At 43.3% G+C, this 19322-nt stretch overlaps 1 protein-coding gene across 2 annotated transcripts in view; it reads left to right on the top strand.

The window, feature by feature from the left end:
- The window catches only part of LOC132824017 (microtubule-associated tyrosine carboxypeptidase-like), a 41222-nt gene extending 24708 nt beyond the window's left edge, over positions 1 to 16514 (top strand). For both annotated transcript variants that reach the window (XM_060838248.1, XM_060838246.1), the window contains exons 4-7: positions 8546 to 8678; positions 9716 to 10021; positions 15202 to 15299; positions 15996 to 16514. In XM_060838248.1, coding sequence (XP_060694231.1) covers positions 8546 to 8678; positions 9716 to 10021; positions 15202 to 15299; positions 15996 to 16160 — 702 coding nt within the window. In that variant the 3' untranslated portion in view covers positions 16161 to 16514. The remainder of the gene's footprint in view (positions 1 to 8545; positions 8679 to 9715; positions 10022 to 15201; positions 15300 to 15995) is intronic.
- Positions 16515 to 19322: the final 2808 nt, after the last annotated feature.

Below are 19322 nucleotides of genomic sequence, written 5' to 3'. Positions count from 1 at the left end.
GTCGCCCCATCTCCATTCTAAAGCTTCTTTCACAGTTGGCATAGCTATTAATCACTTGCCTTTTGGCAGATTTCTTCTGTGAATTCATACAATGCTATTTTCTTCAATTAATGTCTCCCCCAAGATCCTTAAAACTGCTAACTCAGCTCACATATTGCTTAACATGGGTTCCCTAAACTCATGTCTTTACAATGTCCTCCTTCCTGAAACGTCTCCAGCCATCTGCTTCTGTAGTTTGTTTTTTATCCACTGATTTCTGATCAACTTGGGACTTCTTCCTGGCCTGGGCTGTTTGGGGATTGCTAATAATTAATACGTCTGTTGTTATGAATTTCTTTCTAAATTGATCTGCTCCTGGCCTTTCTCCCTCTAACACACACACACACACACACACACACACACACACACACACACACACACACACACACACACACACACACACACACACACTTCCTCTCCCACCGCCGTGTCTCTGTAGTGGTTGTAAAACTGAAGTCATCAATGACCTTATAGCAATTATTTCTACATGTAACATACTGACCATTTAGCTGAAATCACATAACTTCTTCTAAGAGATTTGGCTCTACAGGCTTGTGAAGGATGAGGGAGATCTGATTGAAGTGTATAAATTCTAATCGGGCTGGACAGACTAGACGCAGGGAGGTGGCTTCTCCTGGTTGGGGAGTTCAGAGCCAGGGACAGAGTCTCAGGATATGGGTTAGACCATTTCAGACTGAGGTGAGGAAAAGTTCCTTCACCCAGAGGATAGCGAACCTGTGCAATTCTGTACCATGGAAGACTAGAGGGGCCAGGCCACTGAATATTTTTAAGAAAGAGGTAGATCTCAAAGGTGTCGAGGTATATGGAGAGACAATGTGAATATGGGACTGAAATAGAGAGACAGCCATGATCATTTTGAATGGCACAGGAGGCTCAATGGGTTGAATGGCCTACTCCTGCTGCTAGTTTCTATGCTGTATTTAACTCAAGGTCAGAAAGTCAATTTGAACATTAAACAAAATTAGGATTTTCTGAGAACTAATGAATTACAATCTGTTTTTCATGTATTTTTGTCGAATCGTAGAATCCCTACAGTGTGGAAGCTGACCCTTCAGCTCAACAAGTCCACACAAACCCTCCAAAGAGTATCCCACCCTGACCCATTCCCCCATACTCTACACTTGTCCCTGACTCATGCACTTAACCTATAGATCCTAAATCACTATGGGTGGTTTAGCATGGCCAAATCGCCTAACCTGCACATCTTTGGATGATGGACAGTGAAAGTTAACGAACTTCAACTGGCAGAAATGAACTAAGATCAGATACAAGGGGCTGCCGCACACAAAATAGTGAGAGTGTCTGAATAAGCCACAAAACAGAGAGATGCACATTTTAGTGTTGGACGGAAGAGTTTGCATCCAAAGATTTGGGCTTTGGCAGAATTGGTCGATGCATCACATCCCACAAGACATTCATTAGCAGAGTGAACGGCCAGTTCCTGACTGCTCACTATACTGCATTAACAAGAGGTGTGCAATGAAACCGAGAGACAGCAGGGCAGCAGTAGATGTCTGATTTATGGCCACTGCCATTGGATGTCTTAAAACGGCGGGGCTTGGACCTGACATAGTGCACCAGTTGGAGGATACTAACTGTGCGGTGGAATCCCAGCCCAGCCCAGACAGAATTTCACATTGGCCCTAAGGTCCCGTACTTCTTGTGGGAGCCAGTGCCCCACAACCTGAGCCGCCTCCGGAATTTTAGTTTTGTTCCTTCCTGTACAGACTGCTGCTGCACACCATCTTTTCCCTCATACACCGCCGGACACACCTTGGCGTGCCCATTTGCCACCGGGTGGTGGGGATCCCCAGTGAAGGGCTCTCTATGTGGAAGTCCTCCCCCTCTCTCTCGGGGATCTGGGGTGGAGGGTGCTGCATGCAGCAGTCCCCTAAAACTGCAGATTGCGGTGGTTCACAGACTCCCAGCCCAACTGCTTGTCCTGTGGTGCTGTGGAGTCCGTGGACCATGTATGTACGGGGTCTGGGTGTTTGCACTCCCTTTTCAGTTTTGTAGAGAAGCTTCTCCTCTGCTTTTGGCTGCACTTCTGATCTTTGGCCACCTAGTGAGGAGGGTGGAGTGTAGGTCAGAGGATCTCCACGTGGGTCTGCGCCTGGGACTGGCCATAAACAGGTCCAGGCGACGAGCTGTGGAGGGGGTCGTTATGGCCAATTGCCTGCCCCTCTTGCTGCGGCTAAGTCCGAACCCAGGTGTCTCTGGAGAAGGAGCATGCGGTGTCTACCAACTTACTTGAGCTGTACAGGGAGAGGTGGGCACCACAGGAAGTGGAGTGTCTTATTTCCCCCTCCAACTCTATTTTGATTTAATCCCTGCCTTCCCCTTCACTTATTTGATCATGCGGCATTGCCTTTTGATGAGAAGGGCACTGCATGTCACTGGGTTGTCACCCGGGTGTTTCCTTTCTTCCTGGTGGTGGCATATAAATAAAGATGTAAACATGGGTCCTGGGGAACAATAAGCATTTCCGCAGTTAGATGGTAGTGTGGGGGTAAGAAGAGAAAAAAAGCAACCGAGAGAGCATCCACCCACCCCCCAACGCTCCTTGTCCATGGAGGGGATGTCCCGAGCACGTTTGTCAGGTCCCAGCTGACTGGTGTCTTATTCACATTTCCAAATAATATTAACATATTATAAATATTCCCTTCCCTTCTCTTTAATCCAGCTTCCCTTTAATATGACTTGCGTCAGTCACTCCCAAAGTATCCACTTCCACTCTTTGTGCGAAGAAGTTGCTTCAGTATTGGATTTCTTGGTGTCTCTTTCTTTAATCTTAGGAAGTGCCGTCATTATTGCAAGTATAGGAAAGGTGGCAGCCAATGTTTGTGCAGCAAGATCCCAAAATAGCAATGAGGTAATGACCAGCTGATTTGGTTTGGTGCTGTTGAGGGCAAAGGCAAGTCTAAATACAGAAACAGAAGTTTGCTGCGATTAGTTATATCATGAAGACAGTAAATGGAAGTTAGTAGTTTCAGGATCCATAGTCAGTGACACTGCTGATGGTGGAATGTTGTTCTGCTGTTTGTCTCGGGCCAGGTATATAAGGAGTGATCACTTTTTTAATTCACTTGTGCGACATGGTTGTCACCGACTGGGCCAGAATTTATTGCCGGTCTTTTGGCAAGCTGCCTTCTTGAACTACTGAGTCCATGTGCTGTAGGTAGACCCTCAATGCCCTGAGGGAGGGCTCCTCTGCAAACACTGACATCCTCATAAAAACTGTTGGTGTGCGACATTCCTGGGAGTGCATCAGTATTTCCAGGGGATTTGGGTGTGTGAGAGAATTTACAGAGGGTTTCTGGCAATGCCAGAGGAGCGGGAGTGTGCTAGCATTTGCAGGACATCCTCAAGAGTGTGACAACATTGAAAGGGATTCTCCCGCAAGTGTGTCTGTATTTACAGGAGGTCCCTAAAAATATTTCACTCTTTAGAATTGCATCAGGATTTTGCCCCATGAGTTGTGGGGACCTCTACAAATAATGAGACATCAGCCCTTTTTAATTTCTGACACACATCCAGAGACCCCTATCAATACTGGCATACTCCTCAAATCCTCTGTTAAAAGGTGACACACCTTGCAGGGATTCCCTTTAAATGCTAATACATTTCTGGGGTCTCCCTGTTAAAAGTGACACATCCCTCAAGACCCCTTGTAAATACTGTCCCACTTCCAGGGATCAATATTCCCTCTTTTTTTTTTCATCCATCTGCAGAACGATTTTTTTTTATGTACATCAATATCAAGGTAATGTACTGATGTACAACACCATAGAAACAAGAAACCCTTTGCCTTTGGGAAGACCTGGCTGTTAACAGGATATGCTGCAACTATCTTCAGACACTTACTCAAAACAACACAAACTCACTATACCCTATCAAATGTAGATGAATTCAAATTTACTATCAATGCTCACTAGTTGACAGTATGATGGTGTGAAAACTTCTGGAAATTCAGGGTGTACAAAAGGAAGATGGGTGGCACGGTGGCTCAATGGTTAGCCCAGCTGCCTCACAGTGCCAGGGACCCGTGTTCGATTCCAGCCTCAGGTGATTGTGTGGAGTTTACATATTTTCCCTGTGGCTATGGGTTTCCTGTGGGTGCATAGGTTTCCTCCCATAATCCACAGATATGCAGGTTAGGTAAATTGGCCACGCTAAATTGCCCCATAGTTTCAGGGATGTGAAGGTTAGGTGCATTAGTCGGGGTAAATGTAAGTAATCGGGTGGGGGAAATGGGTCTGAGTGGGGTGCTCTTTGGAGGGTCCGTGTGGACTTGTTGGGTCAAATGGTCTGTTTCCACACTGTAGAGTTTCTATGATTTATATATTCTATACTTATTCTACATTTATACCCTATCCCCATAATCCCACATTTACCACAGACAATCCGCATAACCTGTTCATCTTTTGACTGTGGGAAAAAACCCATGCAGACACAGGAAGAATGTGCAAACTCTGCACAGTCACCCGAGGCTGGAATCAAACACAGGTCCTTGGCACTGTGAGGCAGCAGTGCTAACTACTGAGCCACCATGTTATTTTTCACCACATCAGGAGATCGCAAGATGCTTTACAGCCAGTGAATTGCAGCTGTCCCTCATTTAGTATTGCTGGGCCTAGGAAATATGTAATATGGGTGTGCCATGAGTCAGAGCTGAAATTTTTACATTGAAAACCTATTGGTTGCTTTGAACCTGAGTGGCCCCAAAATGCTTTTAATAACTGACCTCCTAATTTTCAGATGCCATCTCCAGCTTCACTGCCTGTCCTTCTTTGCCCATCATTACCTCCCTCCTCATCAACCCTGCCATCTGCCACTTTTCTCCTGCTTGCTGCCTCTTTTTTCTGGTTGGTGCCACCCATTTGCCACATCTCTTGACCAGAGCGCATTCTGTAAATCCTCACATCTCGCTGGGGTAATATTAAAATTGAGCCAAATAAACAGTTGGGCTAAATTTTGCTTTAGGAGAACATTATGTCAAACCATGTAGATCACAAGCCCTCAGAGAGAGCTCACTGGTTCACAATGAGTCTCACAAATATCCCAACTCTTCATGTGGCATCTTGTTTCCCACTTCCATCCCACTGTCTCTCCTTGCACTATTATTGGGTAAGCTGCCATCCAGTCTACTGTTACTGTGTGGTTTAGTCAGCCACATTGACTGGAATTAAGGCATCAGTGGACTTTTGCTGAAAATGTGTTGCTGGAAAAGTGCAGCAGGTCAGGCAGCATCCAAGGAACAGGAAATTCGACGTTTCGGGCATAAGCCCTTCTTCAGCTCTGATCTCCAGCATCTGCGGACCTCACTTTCTCCCCATCAGTGGACTTTTGACCATGTGTGGCATCATGACTTCATAAAGCATTCATTAGTGGAGCAGCAGATACTCACCATGTGCAGGACTTGTGTGTATAAGGTATTAATACACGTGGCAACTTAGTGTATGACCAATCAGTAATCAGCTGAATGGGAATGTAGCCAGGAATCCCATCATCACCCCTCATTACATTAGAAATACTGACACACTCCCAGAGAACCCCATAAATGCTGACAAATCATGAGGACTTCCTGATAGAGATCCTGAGTGTACACCATTCACTATCTCTTCCTGATGAAGAGAGAAGGATCTCACTGGGTGTTGGCTGGGAACAAGATAAAACATAGAACAATATAGCACAGTACAGGCCCTTTGGACCACAATGTTTTGCCGAGCATTTATCTTGATCTAAGATCAACCTTACCTACACACCCCAGTTTTCTGCCATCCATGTGCTTGTCTAGCAGTTACTAAAGTGTCGCTAATGTCTCTGAATCTACTACCACAGCTGGCAGTGCATTCCATGTACCCACCACTCTCTGCGTAAAGAACCATCCTTTGACATCTCCCCTATGTCTTCCTCCAATAAACCTTAAAAATATGACCCCTCATGACAGCCATTTCAGCCCTGGGGAAAAGTGTCTGGCTATCCACTCTATCTATGTCTCTCGTTGCCTTGTATACTTCTATCAAGTCACCTCTCTTTCTTCTTCCCTCCACTGTGAAAAGTCCTAACTCACTCAATCTCACTTCATAATTCTACACTTCCATTCCAGGCAGCATCCTGGTAAATCTCCCCTACACCCTCTCTGAAGCATCAACATCCTTCCTATAATGAGGCGACCATAGAGATTGTTATGGGTGAGATCAGTGGTCAAGAGTGGGATGAAAGATATTTTCATCAGGAAATGAGAGGCAGAATGGATACAGAAGAAGCAATTTAAGGGTCAAGGCAGTGACAGCAAAAGCCTTCATCTGACCTTCCTCCATTTTTGTGACATTTGTATTGTCCAGTTGAGAATTCAGAACCAAAGATCACATTCTAAGCAAAGGTCAAACCAACCTTTCAGAAGGACATAGCCAGCGGATTGCAAAGCTTACAGAATTGGATATTTTAAATTTATCCCTGGAGAGTTGCTCTAAGAATAGATGTTACTGATGATCAGTAACTCTGTACAATAACTGACATGAGTGATTAAACTCTCCTGTTATAAGTTAGTAGTCAGCTGACCTGACAAGCCAGTAAATCATTGTTTCAAAATCAATTATTGGTGATGGAATAGTTCCAGAATCTTGGGACACTGACTATCCTGAAGTTTCACTCCTTTTCTTCAATTACATTTGAATGCCGCTGCCCCCAACCATGTGCCTTTAGAAGACCCCTCTCTGCTTCTATAGAAAAGTGTACCTCAGCATTTGGATGCATTTCTGTGCCCTATCCTTGCCAGTTCTCCTTGGCCAGTCTGTGCTAATCCATTGTTTCCATTTCTTAATCGATCTGAACCTGATCTTTCTTGCGGAACTGAGTACTGAGTGCTCACTCTCTGCCTGTTCTCAGCTATAAAGAATTAACCGCTTCCTAGGCACCAGAAAAAGGAGGTTGATGGTAGAATTGTTCTGAATAAATATGATTAATTTACTCACATATTTGAATAAATATTCCCTCATATTTTTCCCCTTGTGAAAGATCCAATCGTACTATTTACAAAGGATTGAGCTCTCTTGCGATCTTGGTCAAAATTTAACAAGCACAGAGGTGATGAATAAGCAGAAACTGAGTACTTCTCAGAATGAGTCTTTTGGATGAACTGAAATTTATAGAGAATGTAATAAGGGACCTGTAAAGAGTTGGAATAGTCATGGCTGCAGATGATGGAAAGACATGGATAAAGCAGCAGATAGTTATAGAGTTGTACAGCATGGAAACAGGCCCTTTGGTCCAACTCATCCCTGCTGACCAGATATCTAAACTATTCTAATCCCACTTGCCAGCATTTGGTCCAGATCCCTTTAAACCCTTCCTATTCACGTATCCACCCAGATGCCTTTTAAATGTTGTAATCATACCAGCCTCTACTATTTTCTCTGGCAGTTCATTCCGTCCATGCACCACCCTCTGTGTGAAAGAGTTACCCCTTAGTCCCTTTTAAATCTGCAAGGGCAGATCTGAGCATCATTATAGAATTAACAGTGGATGGTCTTTGCAATGGAGAGGACGTGGGGCCTGAAAGTCAACTCTGTGTCAAGTAGCAGTTTGAGATTGTGTCTCATTCAGCCTGAGGTAATGGCCAATGATAGGGGTGAATTTACTGGTGATGGAGCTGGGTTTGCTGCACGTACCAGAATTAATGGTCACTGTTTTAGCAATGGAAATCTGTGGAGAAACTGTATCTTCAGCAAGGACCAGATGTTGGATGAACAATCTTCCAACAAATGCTATGTAAAGGGGAGCATTACCAACACACACATGGACGCTGATCTCATATCTATGGAGGACGCCTTCGAGGCAAATCATGTAGGTAAGGATGAAGAGGGGACCGAAGATAAATTCTTGAAGGATTTAAGATGTAATCCTATAAAGGCAGGAAAAGGAATCATTACTGGAATTACTCTGGCTGTGAGTGCACCCAAACAAGGCTGGGTTGGAATTCCCATATGAATTTTTTCCACAACCCTACCATACCTTCCTCCTTTACAATGCCTTTTAAAACCTACCTGTTTGAACAAGCTTTTGGTCATCTGCCATTAAACAGCTTCATGCAGCTTAGTGTTTGTTTTGTAATGCCTCTGTATGTAGGAAATTTTATTCCTTTATTAAGTAAGTCGCACTTTTGTTTGCTGTCACCCAATACTAACGCAGATGATTGGGTTAGCTGTCTCCTTGTTGTTTGTGAGAGCCTCCTACATTCTTGTGGGTGACAAGAAGTCACAAATACTTCACTGGCTGTGACCTTAGTGCATCCTGCCTGAGGTGGTGACGAGGAATGCAATTCTTTCTTTCATTGAAGCAGATGGCAGAGGCAGGTCCCAGAAGAAGGGATTGAGGGATGTAGTGAAAAGCATGCAGGCATGGTTAAAAGGGACACTCTTTCTGAGCATGTTCCTCTGTATGAAATGGTTGCCTGACTGGAACCCTCTCTCTCTCTCTGCAGGTTGTGGTGCGGCTCAGTGAGGACCTTCTGTCTCAGGCGGTGATGATGGTGGAGAACTGCCGGCCCACACTGACGATTAACCTTGCAGGGGCTCGTCAGTACTGGCTGGAGGGAATGTTACGCCATGAGATAGGTCAGTTTTACAAGTGACTCAGTAGGATTGAAAGTGAATTTTGAATTTTATTGTCTCCCCCACACAGTTTATCTTTTTGCCCTTTTTCCTGAAGAACCCTAACGATATACCGGGCCCTATCAGTGCCCATCTGTCCTTTGCTTTTGAACTGTCCTTGTGGGTCTGGGTGTTTGTTCCACTGAGAGTAGTATCACAGCTGATTCTGGGCTGGCCCGGGTGAAACCTCTGTACAGACACCTGCACTAGAGTCACTGTAACCAAACAAGGAGCAGGAGCACCAGATGTGTTCTACCACTTCTTCACTCGAGTCTAAGGGTGTTCAGGCAATTGCAGTGGCTCTCTTGCAGTTCACCTTTGTGCATCCTGCCCTGTTTGGCTCTGTTGCATGCTCAGCCAGTGCACTGAGCCATTCTGTAGAGCATTCCCTCATTGGCTAGTTGAAATTCATTGTCATTCACTGACTGAAATTCACTGTAGTTCACTGACTGAAATTCACTGTAATTCACTGGCTGAAATTCACTATAGTTCACTGACTGAAATTCACTGTAATTCACTGACTGAAATTCACTGCAGTTTACGGGTTGCAATTCATTGACTGATATTCACTTCAGTTCACAAAGTCAGTCACTCTGCCTGATCACTATGCAAGCCCTAAGGGAGAGCATTTAAAGAATTCCTGTCCTCATAATCAAGTGTGGGACAAAATATTTTTCATGTAAAACACTATGATGTAAATCGTGCCCAACCCTACCATCACTAGGAGAACACTCATGCCTTCCCTGCTGTTGCTGTATAGTGAACTGAGAGGTTCCCCCTCCCTTTTAGTTACCCTCAGTCCAAGGTCTGCTCTTGATTCCTGCCCATGATGGAATTGGCTGCTCTCAAACAACCGGTACCACCCTGATCTGTACGTTGTCCTGCTAATTATTGACTGAAATAGCATCCTGTGACTGATTCGGGGACAGAAACTCGCTCTGTGACGTGGTGATACTTTCTTTCTGCCCTTGCTCCTTTTAAAAAGTATTGTCTGGCATCAGGGACACACTACATTCGAGGTGTTAACAACAGCCACCAGCCGTGGCACAGTGCAGCGGGCAGGAAGCTGTATGGTTTGAAGCCAGCCAACCCAACTGAGGAAGGCCTCGCTAGCCTGAACAGTGTCCTCTACCGCAAGTACCCTTTCCTGTGGCGGGCTGCCCTGCTCTACTATACCGTCTTCCAGGCTAGCCGCATGCCCTTCTGTCAGCTCTTTGAAGACATTGCCAAGTTTGTAGAGGATCCAAACACGCGATGGGAGTATTGCGTGAGAGCCAAGAGAGGTCAAATGGACACTTCTCAACCAGGTCAGACATATTTTCAACTAACATCTTTTAAGCTGAAGCTGGAGTGATGCATTGTTGTTTTATTCATACAGGGCTAATAATCCAGCATTCTAAACTGAGAAGAACACATGAGTTAGGAGCAGAAGAAGGCCATTTGGCCCCTCTAGCCTGCTTTGCCATTTAAAAAGATCATAGAATCTCTAAAGTGGGGAAACAGGCCATTTGGCCCAACAAGTCCATACTGACCCTTCGAAGACTAGCCCAGCCAGACCCATTCCCCTACCCTATTCTACCTATTCCCCAACTCTACATTTTCCTCTGACTAATGTACCTAACCTATACATCCCTGAATACCATGGGGCAATTTAGCATGGCCAATCCACCAAACCTGCACATCTTTGGATTATGGGAGGAAACCAGAGCACCTGGAGGAAATCCACCCCAGACAAAGGGAGAATGTGCAAAATCCATACAGTCACCCGAGGCTGTAGTCGAACCTGATCCAGAAATTGGAGGTGAAATCTTTCTACAATCGCTAGGAAGTTTACTTCCCTGTTAATTAAAATAAAATGTGGGATAAAAATTGGTAATGGGGCCCAGGTAATCACTGCTGGAAGAAAACTCAATATGCTGAAAAAAGGAAATTGGTTGTCTTGATCCACCCTGGCCTATTTGAGACTCCAGATCCTCAGCAATATTGTTGATTTTCTTTTACTTCCCCACTGAAATGGCCAAGCAAGTGGCTTGGTTCTCAAGTTGGGTGGCTCATAACCACTTTCTCAAGGGCAGTTAGGGATTGGTGGTGAATGACACAATTATTTGAAGTTTGTGTCACATATAGACAGGATGGTTAAGAAGGCATTCAGCATGTTTGCCTTCATTTGCTGAGACCTTTTGAGTATAGGAGTTGGGATGTTATGTTCAGGTTGTACAGGACATTGGTGATGTCTCTTCTGGAGTACTGTGTGCAGTTCTGGCCGCCCTGCCAAAGAAGTGTAATATTAAACTGGAGAGAATTCAGAAAAGATTTACCAGATGTTGCTGGGAATAGAGGGTTTGGGATATAAAAATAAACTGGTAAGGCTGAGACTTGTTTCGCTGGAGTATAGGAGGTTGAGAGGTTGACCTTATAGAGGTTTATAGAATCATGAGAGGCCTAGATAAGGTGAATGACAAGGGTCTTTACAATAGGATGGGGGAGTTCAAAACCAGGTTTAGGGTGAGAGGAGAAACATTTAAACAGGTGATGGTGGTTAGCTTATTTCCACAGAGAATGGTTTGTGTGTGGAATGAACTACCGTAGAAAGTGGTGAATGCAGGTACAGTTACAATATTTAAAAGACATTTGGATAAGTACATGAATAGGAAACGTTTGAAGGGATATGGGCCAAATGCAGACAAGTGGGACTAATTTAGTTTGAGAGCATGTTTGGTGTGGGCTGGTTGGACCGAAGGGTCTGTTTCCATGCTGTAGGACTCTATGACAGCGATAGTGGATGAAAATTTGAAAGTAATGAATATTTACACACTTTGTAAAGTGAAGGTTGGATAGTACCACAGATGATTGTTTCCATGTTTAGGATGTGCCCAGATGAGCTCTAGCAGAACTAGCATGCAGAGTGAAGCTCCCTCTACTGCAGCCCATTCACTGTTTCACTGCCCCACCCTCAGAGCAGCACTCCCTACTGAATCAGCAGTGTCACTCTCATGGTCATCCCTTATATACAATGTGGACTGTATTCCTCAAGATGATCGGCACTTCTATTGGTTGTCCCCACCATTAATCCGAATACAATACTGCAGTAAATCTATTTTAGTGCACTTTCAACATCAAGGCCCAAGTAAGTAGGAAACAATTTAATCTCCATTTGTCCAAGCCTCTCACGATTTGGTTGCCCCTGAGTTGACCTTTCTAGCCCAGATGCAACTCATTGGTAAACTTGACATTCTTTTACTTTGGGAATATTGTTCCTTCCATCTTACTTTTCTGCAAAAAAAAAGTAATTCATTTCCTTACCATTCAGAGTAACCTCCCGTTGTTCCTTATCTAAATGTCTGTGATCCAAAGTATCTTCCCATTCTCCAGCACCACCCCAGGCTATCCTGACTTCCTTGAGCTCCGAAGTATTGATTTGAAAATTCTTGACGTTGCCCTTGCTGTCTGTTATCCTTCATGCTTCCTGTTCTTGGGATTGATGTGCTCTCCACACTTTTTTACTTCACGAATATATGATTTTTCATCCTCTATCCCAGTTCTTTGGAACTCTCCAAAATCATGTCTTCTTATCATGTCACTTATGCAATTGATCTTTCTTTCAGTTTTCAATTTGTTTCTCAGCTCAACATCCAGAGGTATTGTGACTGTGGGCACATCTTAAACAGCTGCTGAATTAAGAGTGATTTTTTACTGTTAGCCTGCTTCATTTGCCACTCCTTTAACACACTATGTAGACATGCACTTAGGAAGGATATTAAGCTGGAGAGTGTTTCGAAGAGATTTAACAAGACGTTGCCAGGACTGGAGGGTTTGAATTAAAAGGAGAGGCTGGATAGACAGGGACATTTTTTTCACTGGAGTGTAGGAGGTTGAAGGGTGACCTTATCGAGGTTTATAAAATGAAGTGAATGGTAGGTGTCTTTTCCCTACAGTGGGAGATTTCAAGACTGGGGGCATATTTTTAAGGTGATAGGACAAAGATTAAAAAAAAACATGAGGGGCAACTTTTTTTACAGAGAGAGTGTGCAGAGTGAACTTCCTGAAGAATTGGTGGATACTGTTACAACATTCAAAAGACAATTGGATAAGTACATGAATAAGAAGTGTTTGAAGGGATATGGGCCACACACAGGCAGGTAGAACTACTTTAGCCTAGATTATGGTTGGCGTGGACTGGTTAGCCCGAAGGGTCTGTTTTTCTGCTGTGTGACTCTGTGACTCTAAGCTGCACACTCGATGGACTGAAGGGGTTTTCTCTGTACTGTAGACTTTTAAAAGCTTTAGATGTCTCAGGGCCATGACCTATAGCGATGTATAAAGTTAAAGGGTAGGAAAAGGCCAGCTGGGCCCTTGAGGTTACCCCACAATGAAATGCATGTGATTAAACATTTAGTTCCATCCACCCCTCACCTCACACTGCACCATAAATCTTCAGGGACTTGCAAAGAAGGAAGCAAAATTCCCAAGATCTAATAGGAACAATTATACTCTGGAAAATTCCTACTAAATCACTTGAAGATTTGAACAACATTATAGCTACAGCTGTCCAGTGGAAAACAAGGACCTGAACGTAAACCACCCAATGGTGGCCACTTAAATGCCTGAAAAACACTAGATTCTGTTAGGTCCTTTGGATCTCAGACTCCCCTCAAAAAACACTGTGACTCAGTGACATTTTGCCCAGGCAGCGGTTCCCCAGCTATACTCCCACCAGTGGATTTGACAGAATCAAGCGCTTTTCAGGTACCTACGTGGCCACCATTGGAGATTCCCCCATGACTAAGGATGCTGATGGAGATCCTGTCTGCTGAGAGCTGTCAGCCAATCAATCTCCGTCAATGAGAACCAGTCTAGTTTCAGAATCCTTTCATGGGACATGTGAGACACTGGCAAGGCCAATATTCTTTGCCTGTTCCTAACGTTTTTTTCTTTATTTGTTTGTGTGGGACATGGATGTCGTGTTGGTGGTTGGGCCAGCATTTATTGCCTGTCCCTAATTGCCTATGAGAAGGTAGTGGTGAGCCACTGCAGTACAGATACTGTAGGTTGACCCACAATGTAATTAAGGAAGGAAGTCTAGGATTTTGACCCAGCAAAAGTAAAGGAATGTCGATATATATCCAAGTCAGGATGATGAGTAGCTGGAAGGGGAGTGGTGTTCCCATGTATCTCCTGCCCTTATCCTTCTAGATGGAAGTGGTTGTGCATTTGGAAGGTGCTGTCTGAGGATCTTTGGTGAATTTCTGCAGTGCCTCTTGTAGGTAGCACACAGTGCTGCTACTGAGCATTGGTGATGGGGGCAGTGGATACTTGTGGATGTTGTACCGATCAAGCAGGCTGCTTTGTCCTGGATGGTGTCAAGCTTCTTGAGTGTTGTTGGGGCTGCACCTATCTAGGCAAGTGAAGAGTATTCCATCACACTCCTGACTTGTGCCTTATAGATGATGGACATCTTAACTGCCCTCAAATTAATGCTTACTAGTCCACAGTAGTTAAGAGTCAACCGCATTACTGTGGATCTGGAGTAATTTAGACTATACCAAGTAAAGAGGGTAAATTTGGACATTAGTGAACATGGATTTTTTTCAACAAGCAATGATTAATGTGAAGTTTCATGAAATCAAATTTATTTATTGAATTTAAACTCTAAACATTATCATGGTTCTTGTGTCAAGTCTAAGAATTAGTTTCCAATATACGATCAAGTAACATGCCTTAAATTCAGTTAATACATCTCACTTTTACTGATGGCTCTTGCAACTAGCTGAGATATAACAGCAAAGGCAAGATTTGAACTCATGACCCCAGACCATTAGGTCTTGGCCTCTGGATAACTAATAAAGAAAGGTGGCATTAGTATCACGCTGCTGTCTGTTCAAAGGGGAACCCAGTGACGAAAAGAGTTTAAAATCATCGGTGCAAAGTCATCTGCTCTTGCCTAGCTTTGCTGCACTCATGACATGGCATGGATAAGATAAGGTGAATAACAAGGGTCTTTTCCCCTGAGGTGGGGAAATTCAAGACGAAGGGGCATATTTTTAAAGTGAATGGAGAAAGGCATGAGGGGCAACTTTTTTTAACAGAGAGTGGTTCATGTGTGGAATGAACTGCCAGAGAGAGTGGTGGATGCAAGTACACTGACAATGTGTAAATGACATTTGGATAGGTTCACGAGTAGGAAAGGTTTGGAGGTATTATAGGCCAGGAGTAGGCAAGTGAGACTAGTTTAGTTTGGGAACATAGTTGGACCAAAGGTTTCCATGCTGTATGATTCATATATTGCAGCCCAAATAAATCTTACCTAATTGTTAATTGAATGCATCAACACTAACTAACTTAGCCATCTCCCAAAATTAGCCTTCACATTGAATAGGGAATCATATCAATAATTCCTTCAGGTGATTTGGGGGCTGGGAGGGAACACAGTTGGTGATTACTGTTCTCCATGTGCTCTTGGCTATGACTGACTGCTGTTTCCTTGCAGGTTGTTTCAGTAAAGACCAGGTGTACTTGGATGGTGTGTTGCTCCTGCTTCGATACAGAAAGACCATTGATTTCAAGATGCTGGCAGCACTGGGCAAGGTAATTGTCATTTAGCCTCCATTTCTGAGGAGAGAAGTGGTAGAGCATAGTTTGGTTCATGGGATGAATGGGTTGGCCAATGGTAAGAGGCCAAATAAATTGGGCCTTTATTCCCTGCAGTCCGGAAGACTGAGAGGTGATTTAATTGAAAGGTATCTCGATGCTGCAGGCACTTGACGGGGTATGTACTAACAGGTTGTTTCCATCGTCTGGGGAATCTAGAACACAGTTTCAGGATAAGAGGCCTATAATCTGAGATCTGAGACGATGATTTATTTTTAACTGAAAGGGTTGTGAATCTTTGAAATTTTCTACAAAAGTAGGGTTGCGGAGTCTCCATTGTTAAATATCTAATGATTTGGAGATGGTGTTAGACTGGGGTTACAAAGTTAAAAATCACACAACACCAGGTTATAGTCCAACAGGTTTAAATGGATGCACACTCCAATTAAACCTGTTGTTGTGTGATTTTTAACTTAAATATCTGAGGCTGGGATAAACAGCCCTTGATTTCCCTCCTGAAACCTCTCTGCTTCTCTCCTCTACCAGTGTGTGGCCCCAGTTTATTTTCTGATGACTCCTCTGGGAAGCACTGGGGGCATTGCATTACATTGACACATGATATCAGTGCCAGTGATCTTACTATCCACTTGTCAGTCTCTCTGTTTAATAACAGTGCTCAATAATGTTAACCAGGTCTCCTTCGAAGATGTGGAGCATCTGAAGAAATGCGCAATCCTCCAAAACACGCGCATCCCGCACTTCATGAGGGATCAGGCCCGCTACCTGGATCAGCTACACCACATCACCGCGGTCAATGGACTGACAGACGAAGAGTTGCTGCGGCTTATTCCCAAGTAGATGGCACTGGTGACGGAAGCGTATGGGGATGGAGGATGGAGCCTCTCAACGGGCTTTCCATCAGTCTGCTTTTCAATGCGCTGCTTTATTGTAGTGCACACACACACATATATACAGACACATACACACACACAATATGAACCCAAAGGCACAGTGGCCTTAAATTTTTTTGGCGATGCATTTGAGCATCGGTGGACGTTTGTATGAAAAATTGTGGAACTGTTTCTATTGGAAGCTAAAGCCTGGTGCTGCAGCTTCACCCTCTGTCCTTTGTGTGCCATGCATTTCCTATTTAAACTTGTATTTATTGTTTGCAAAGGTGCTGCTTTTTAAAAAAAAAAGATATTTTAAGCTAGAAAGGTTGGTTTGGGGCTGGGGGCGCGGGGGGGGTGAAAAAATACAGATTTTTCTTCCAATATTGTCCACGTGCATTCTATCTGTGGTTGTGATAGGGCTTTGCTCAGGCTGAGTAAAGTCATGATGTTGGTTAAATTACAGAGTCCTTACAAACAGAAAGCCACTTGTCCTATCAATTAATTCCAGCCCCTCTGGAACAAGCCAGCCTTCTGTCAGAGCCATTGCATCTTTGAGCCAGTATCTGCATCTGTGTCTTGATGAAAACTTTAGGCTCAAATGAAATTTAAAAAATAAAGACAGAAAAAAAAATGCTGGAAATGACTCAGCAGAAAATGTCACAAGTTATGTGGTGAATATTAGCAGGACAGAGATACAGCGATGAAACAGGCAAACAATTGGAAGATGCAATTTAACCCAGAGAAGTGTGAAGTAACAGCTTCAGCTGGAAAAAAGTGGCAAAAGGCATTATTATCCAAGTATTGCCATTTTAGATGCCACAGAGACTTAGGGATAACTGCACATGAATTTTTGAAGGTCACAGGATAAGCTGGCTAATAAGAAAGTCAAACAATATCAGGAGGGAGAAGGAAAGAAGAACTGAGCCAAATCAGATCAGTCATGATCTTATTGAATGGAGGAGCAGGCTAGAGTTGCCAGACAGTTCCCACTTCTAATTCAAATGTTCAATGTGTAACAGTTGGGTAGACAGTTCAAAAGCTGGTGGGATCCTTAGCTTTATTAACAGAGTGCAAAAGCAAGGACGTTATACTGACCCTGAGCAAGATCAAAGATCACATGACACTAGGTTATAGTCCAACAGATTTGACAACACCACCTTTCAGAGCACGACTCCTTTATGAGGTGTTAGTGAGAGAGGAAGGCCTTAGACATAGAATTTATAAGGAAAAGATCAAAGGGTTATACAATCATGCAAATAATTTGAACACATCTAAGATAGCTCTTAAATCTTTAATCAGTTAGAATGGAGGTGAAGGTTTTGATTGATTAATGTGCAGATCCCAGAATTTCTTTCAGGTCACTGCCCGAGATTACTTAAGGTGTTATATAAAGGAGGTGACACTTCTGGTCAATGTATTTTAGGCATAGAGGTCCTTTTTGGAGTCAAGATGTGTCTTAATCTGGATTCAGACTGGTTTTATTTCCAAAGTAGAAGTTTATGAAATGCCACATTGATTGACTGTCTACAGATTGTGTGCTTTTTAAACAAAAAAGAATGAATCTGCAAATGCAAATTCACCCCACAGATTTATATGTGTGTGCCTGATCAAATACTGGTTAGGTCTCAGAATATTAGTTTCAGTTTCCTGCACCACACTTTACGAAGGATACTAATCACTTAGAAATGAAGAAGAATGGTACCTCATCTGACTCAGTTAGTTAATGAAGCTGGTGGGGTTGTCTCCATTGAGCAAAGATGGTTAAGTGGAGGTCCGGTAAGAGGTGTTCAAAATAATGAAGGGGTTTTGTTGGTACTAAGTAAGGAGGGGATCAGAGAACATTTTGCAAAAGGACCGAAGGCAAGATGACCGTCAAAGTTTTGTAATCTAGATATCGCGGAGGATGGGAGGAGATTTAATAATACCATTTAATTGCTAATTGTATGAATTCTTTCAGGGAATGTGTCTGGAACTATGGAAAAAGAGCAAAGGAATGAGATTTATTGAGTAGCTCACCAGATTGGGCACAGTGGGTTGAATGGTCTCTGTGCCATATTGTTTTGTGATTTATTTGGAAAGTCTAAAACTGGGGCAGGGTCAGGCTAGGATCACAGTTGGACTTCTGAAGGTTGGTTGAAGACAGTGAAACCCCAAAATATTTTTAGTAGCCTTGTAAATGATGACTACCATATCAGAAAGTGGAGAAGCATCTAGGGGTAAAAACAGCTGTTTCTTTAAAAAAAGTATATTTTTTGTGGCCTACCTTTGATTATACATCTCTGGATATATGAGGGTTGAGGTCAGAACTAGAAAGGTGGCAAGTCACTGATGCTGAAAGCATTTGTAAAGAAATGACGCAAACTCCCCTTTACAGATGTTATGTACTGGGGCTCTTTCCTAAACATGAGCCCTGAGCTCCCTGACACAGACCAGATCCAGATCAGAGGATTGAGCCTGTCCAGACTGACCGGCACCCAATCAGCTGGTTGTGCCAGAGAGTACATTCTCTCTCTGGTCCAAATACTGCCCTTGCTTATAATGGATGTTGGATAACATGCCAATATTCTATGACTCGTTTGGAAACCTCATTAATAGGGAGGTTAAAGTCTGACAGTGTCCAGCAAATAAAGATGGAGGATACTCCACTTCAGGAGAAACTCACTGTCATTAAAAGAATTGTGTTATTTTCTTTTCATTTCCTTTTGATCAATTTCATGTACTTGGTGATTATAGAGGTAATGGAACATTTGGGTAAGGCTGTTTAACTAGGCAGGGTGGATGGAGTTGGGAAATCACCTTTGTGATGGAACACCCAGCAGTACATTCAACCGGAGTTCATTACCCTGGGTTCACAGGTCATGCTTCCTTCATTTCCTGGCAGCACAGATACTGAATACAATGGGAGAGCAAAACTTATTGTCAGAATGGAAAAATATTCTCCAAGTTTTGAATTTAACTTTTCCCTACAACATTGAAAACCAGTAGAAATGACTGAATCTTTTATACATCATGTCTGGAGTTCTGTATCGTGTTGTGTACAATAAACTTGAAATGATCGAGAGTCCCAGTGACATAACTTTATAATATAACAAGATATTTATTATACATTTTCAAATTGTATGAAATT

Source organism: Hemiscyllium ocellatum, chromosome 17 (genome assembly GCF_020745735.1).
Source record: "Hemiscyllium ocellatum isolate sHemOce1 chromosome 17, sHemOce1.pat.X.cur, whole genome shotgun sequence".
NCBI lineage: Eukaryota > Metazoa > Chordata > Chondrichthyes > Orectolobiformes > Hemiscylliidae > Hemiscyllium > Hemiscyllium ocellatum.
The sequence above is the reverse complement of the archived record's forward strand: the minus strand, read 5'-3'. Positions and strand labels throughout refer to the sequence as shown.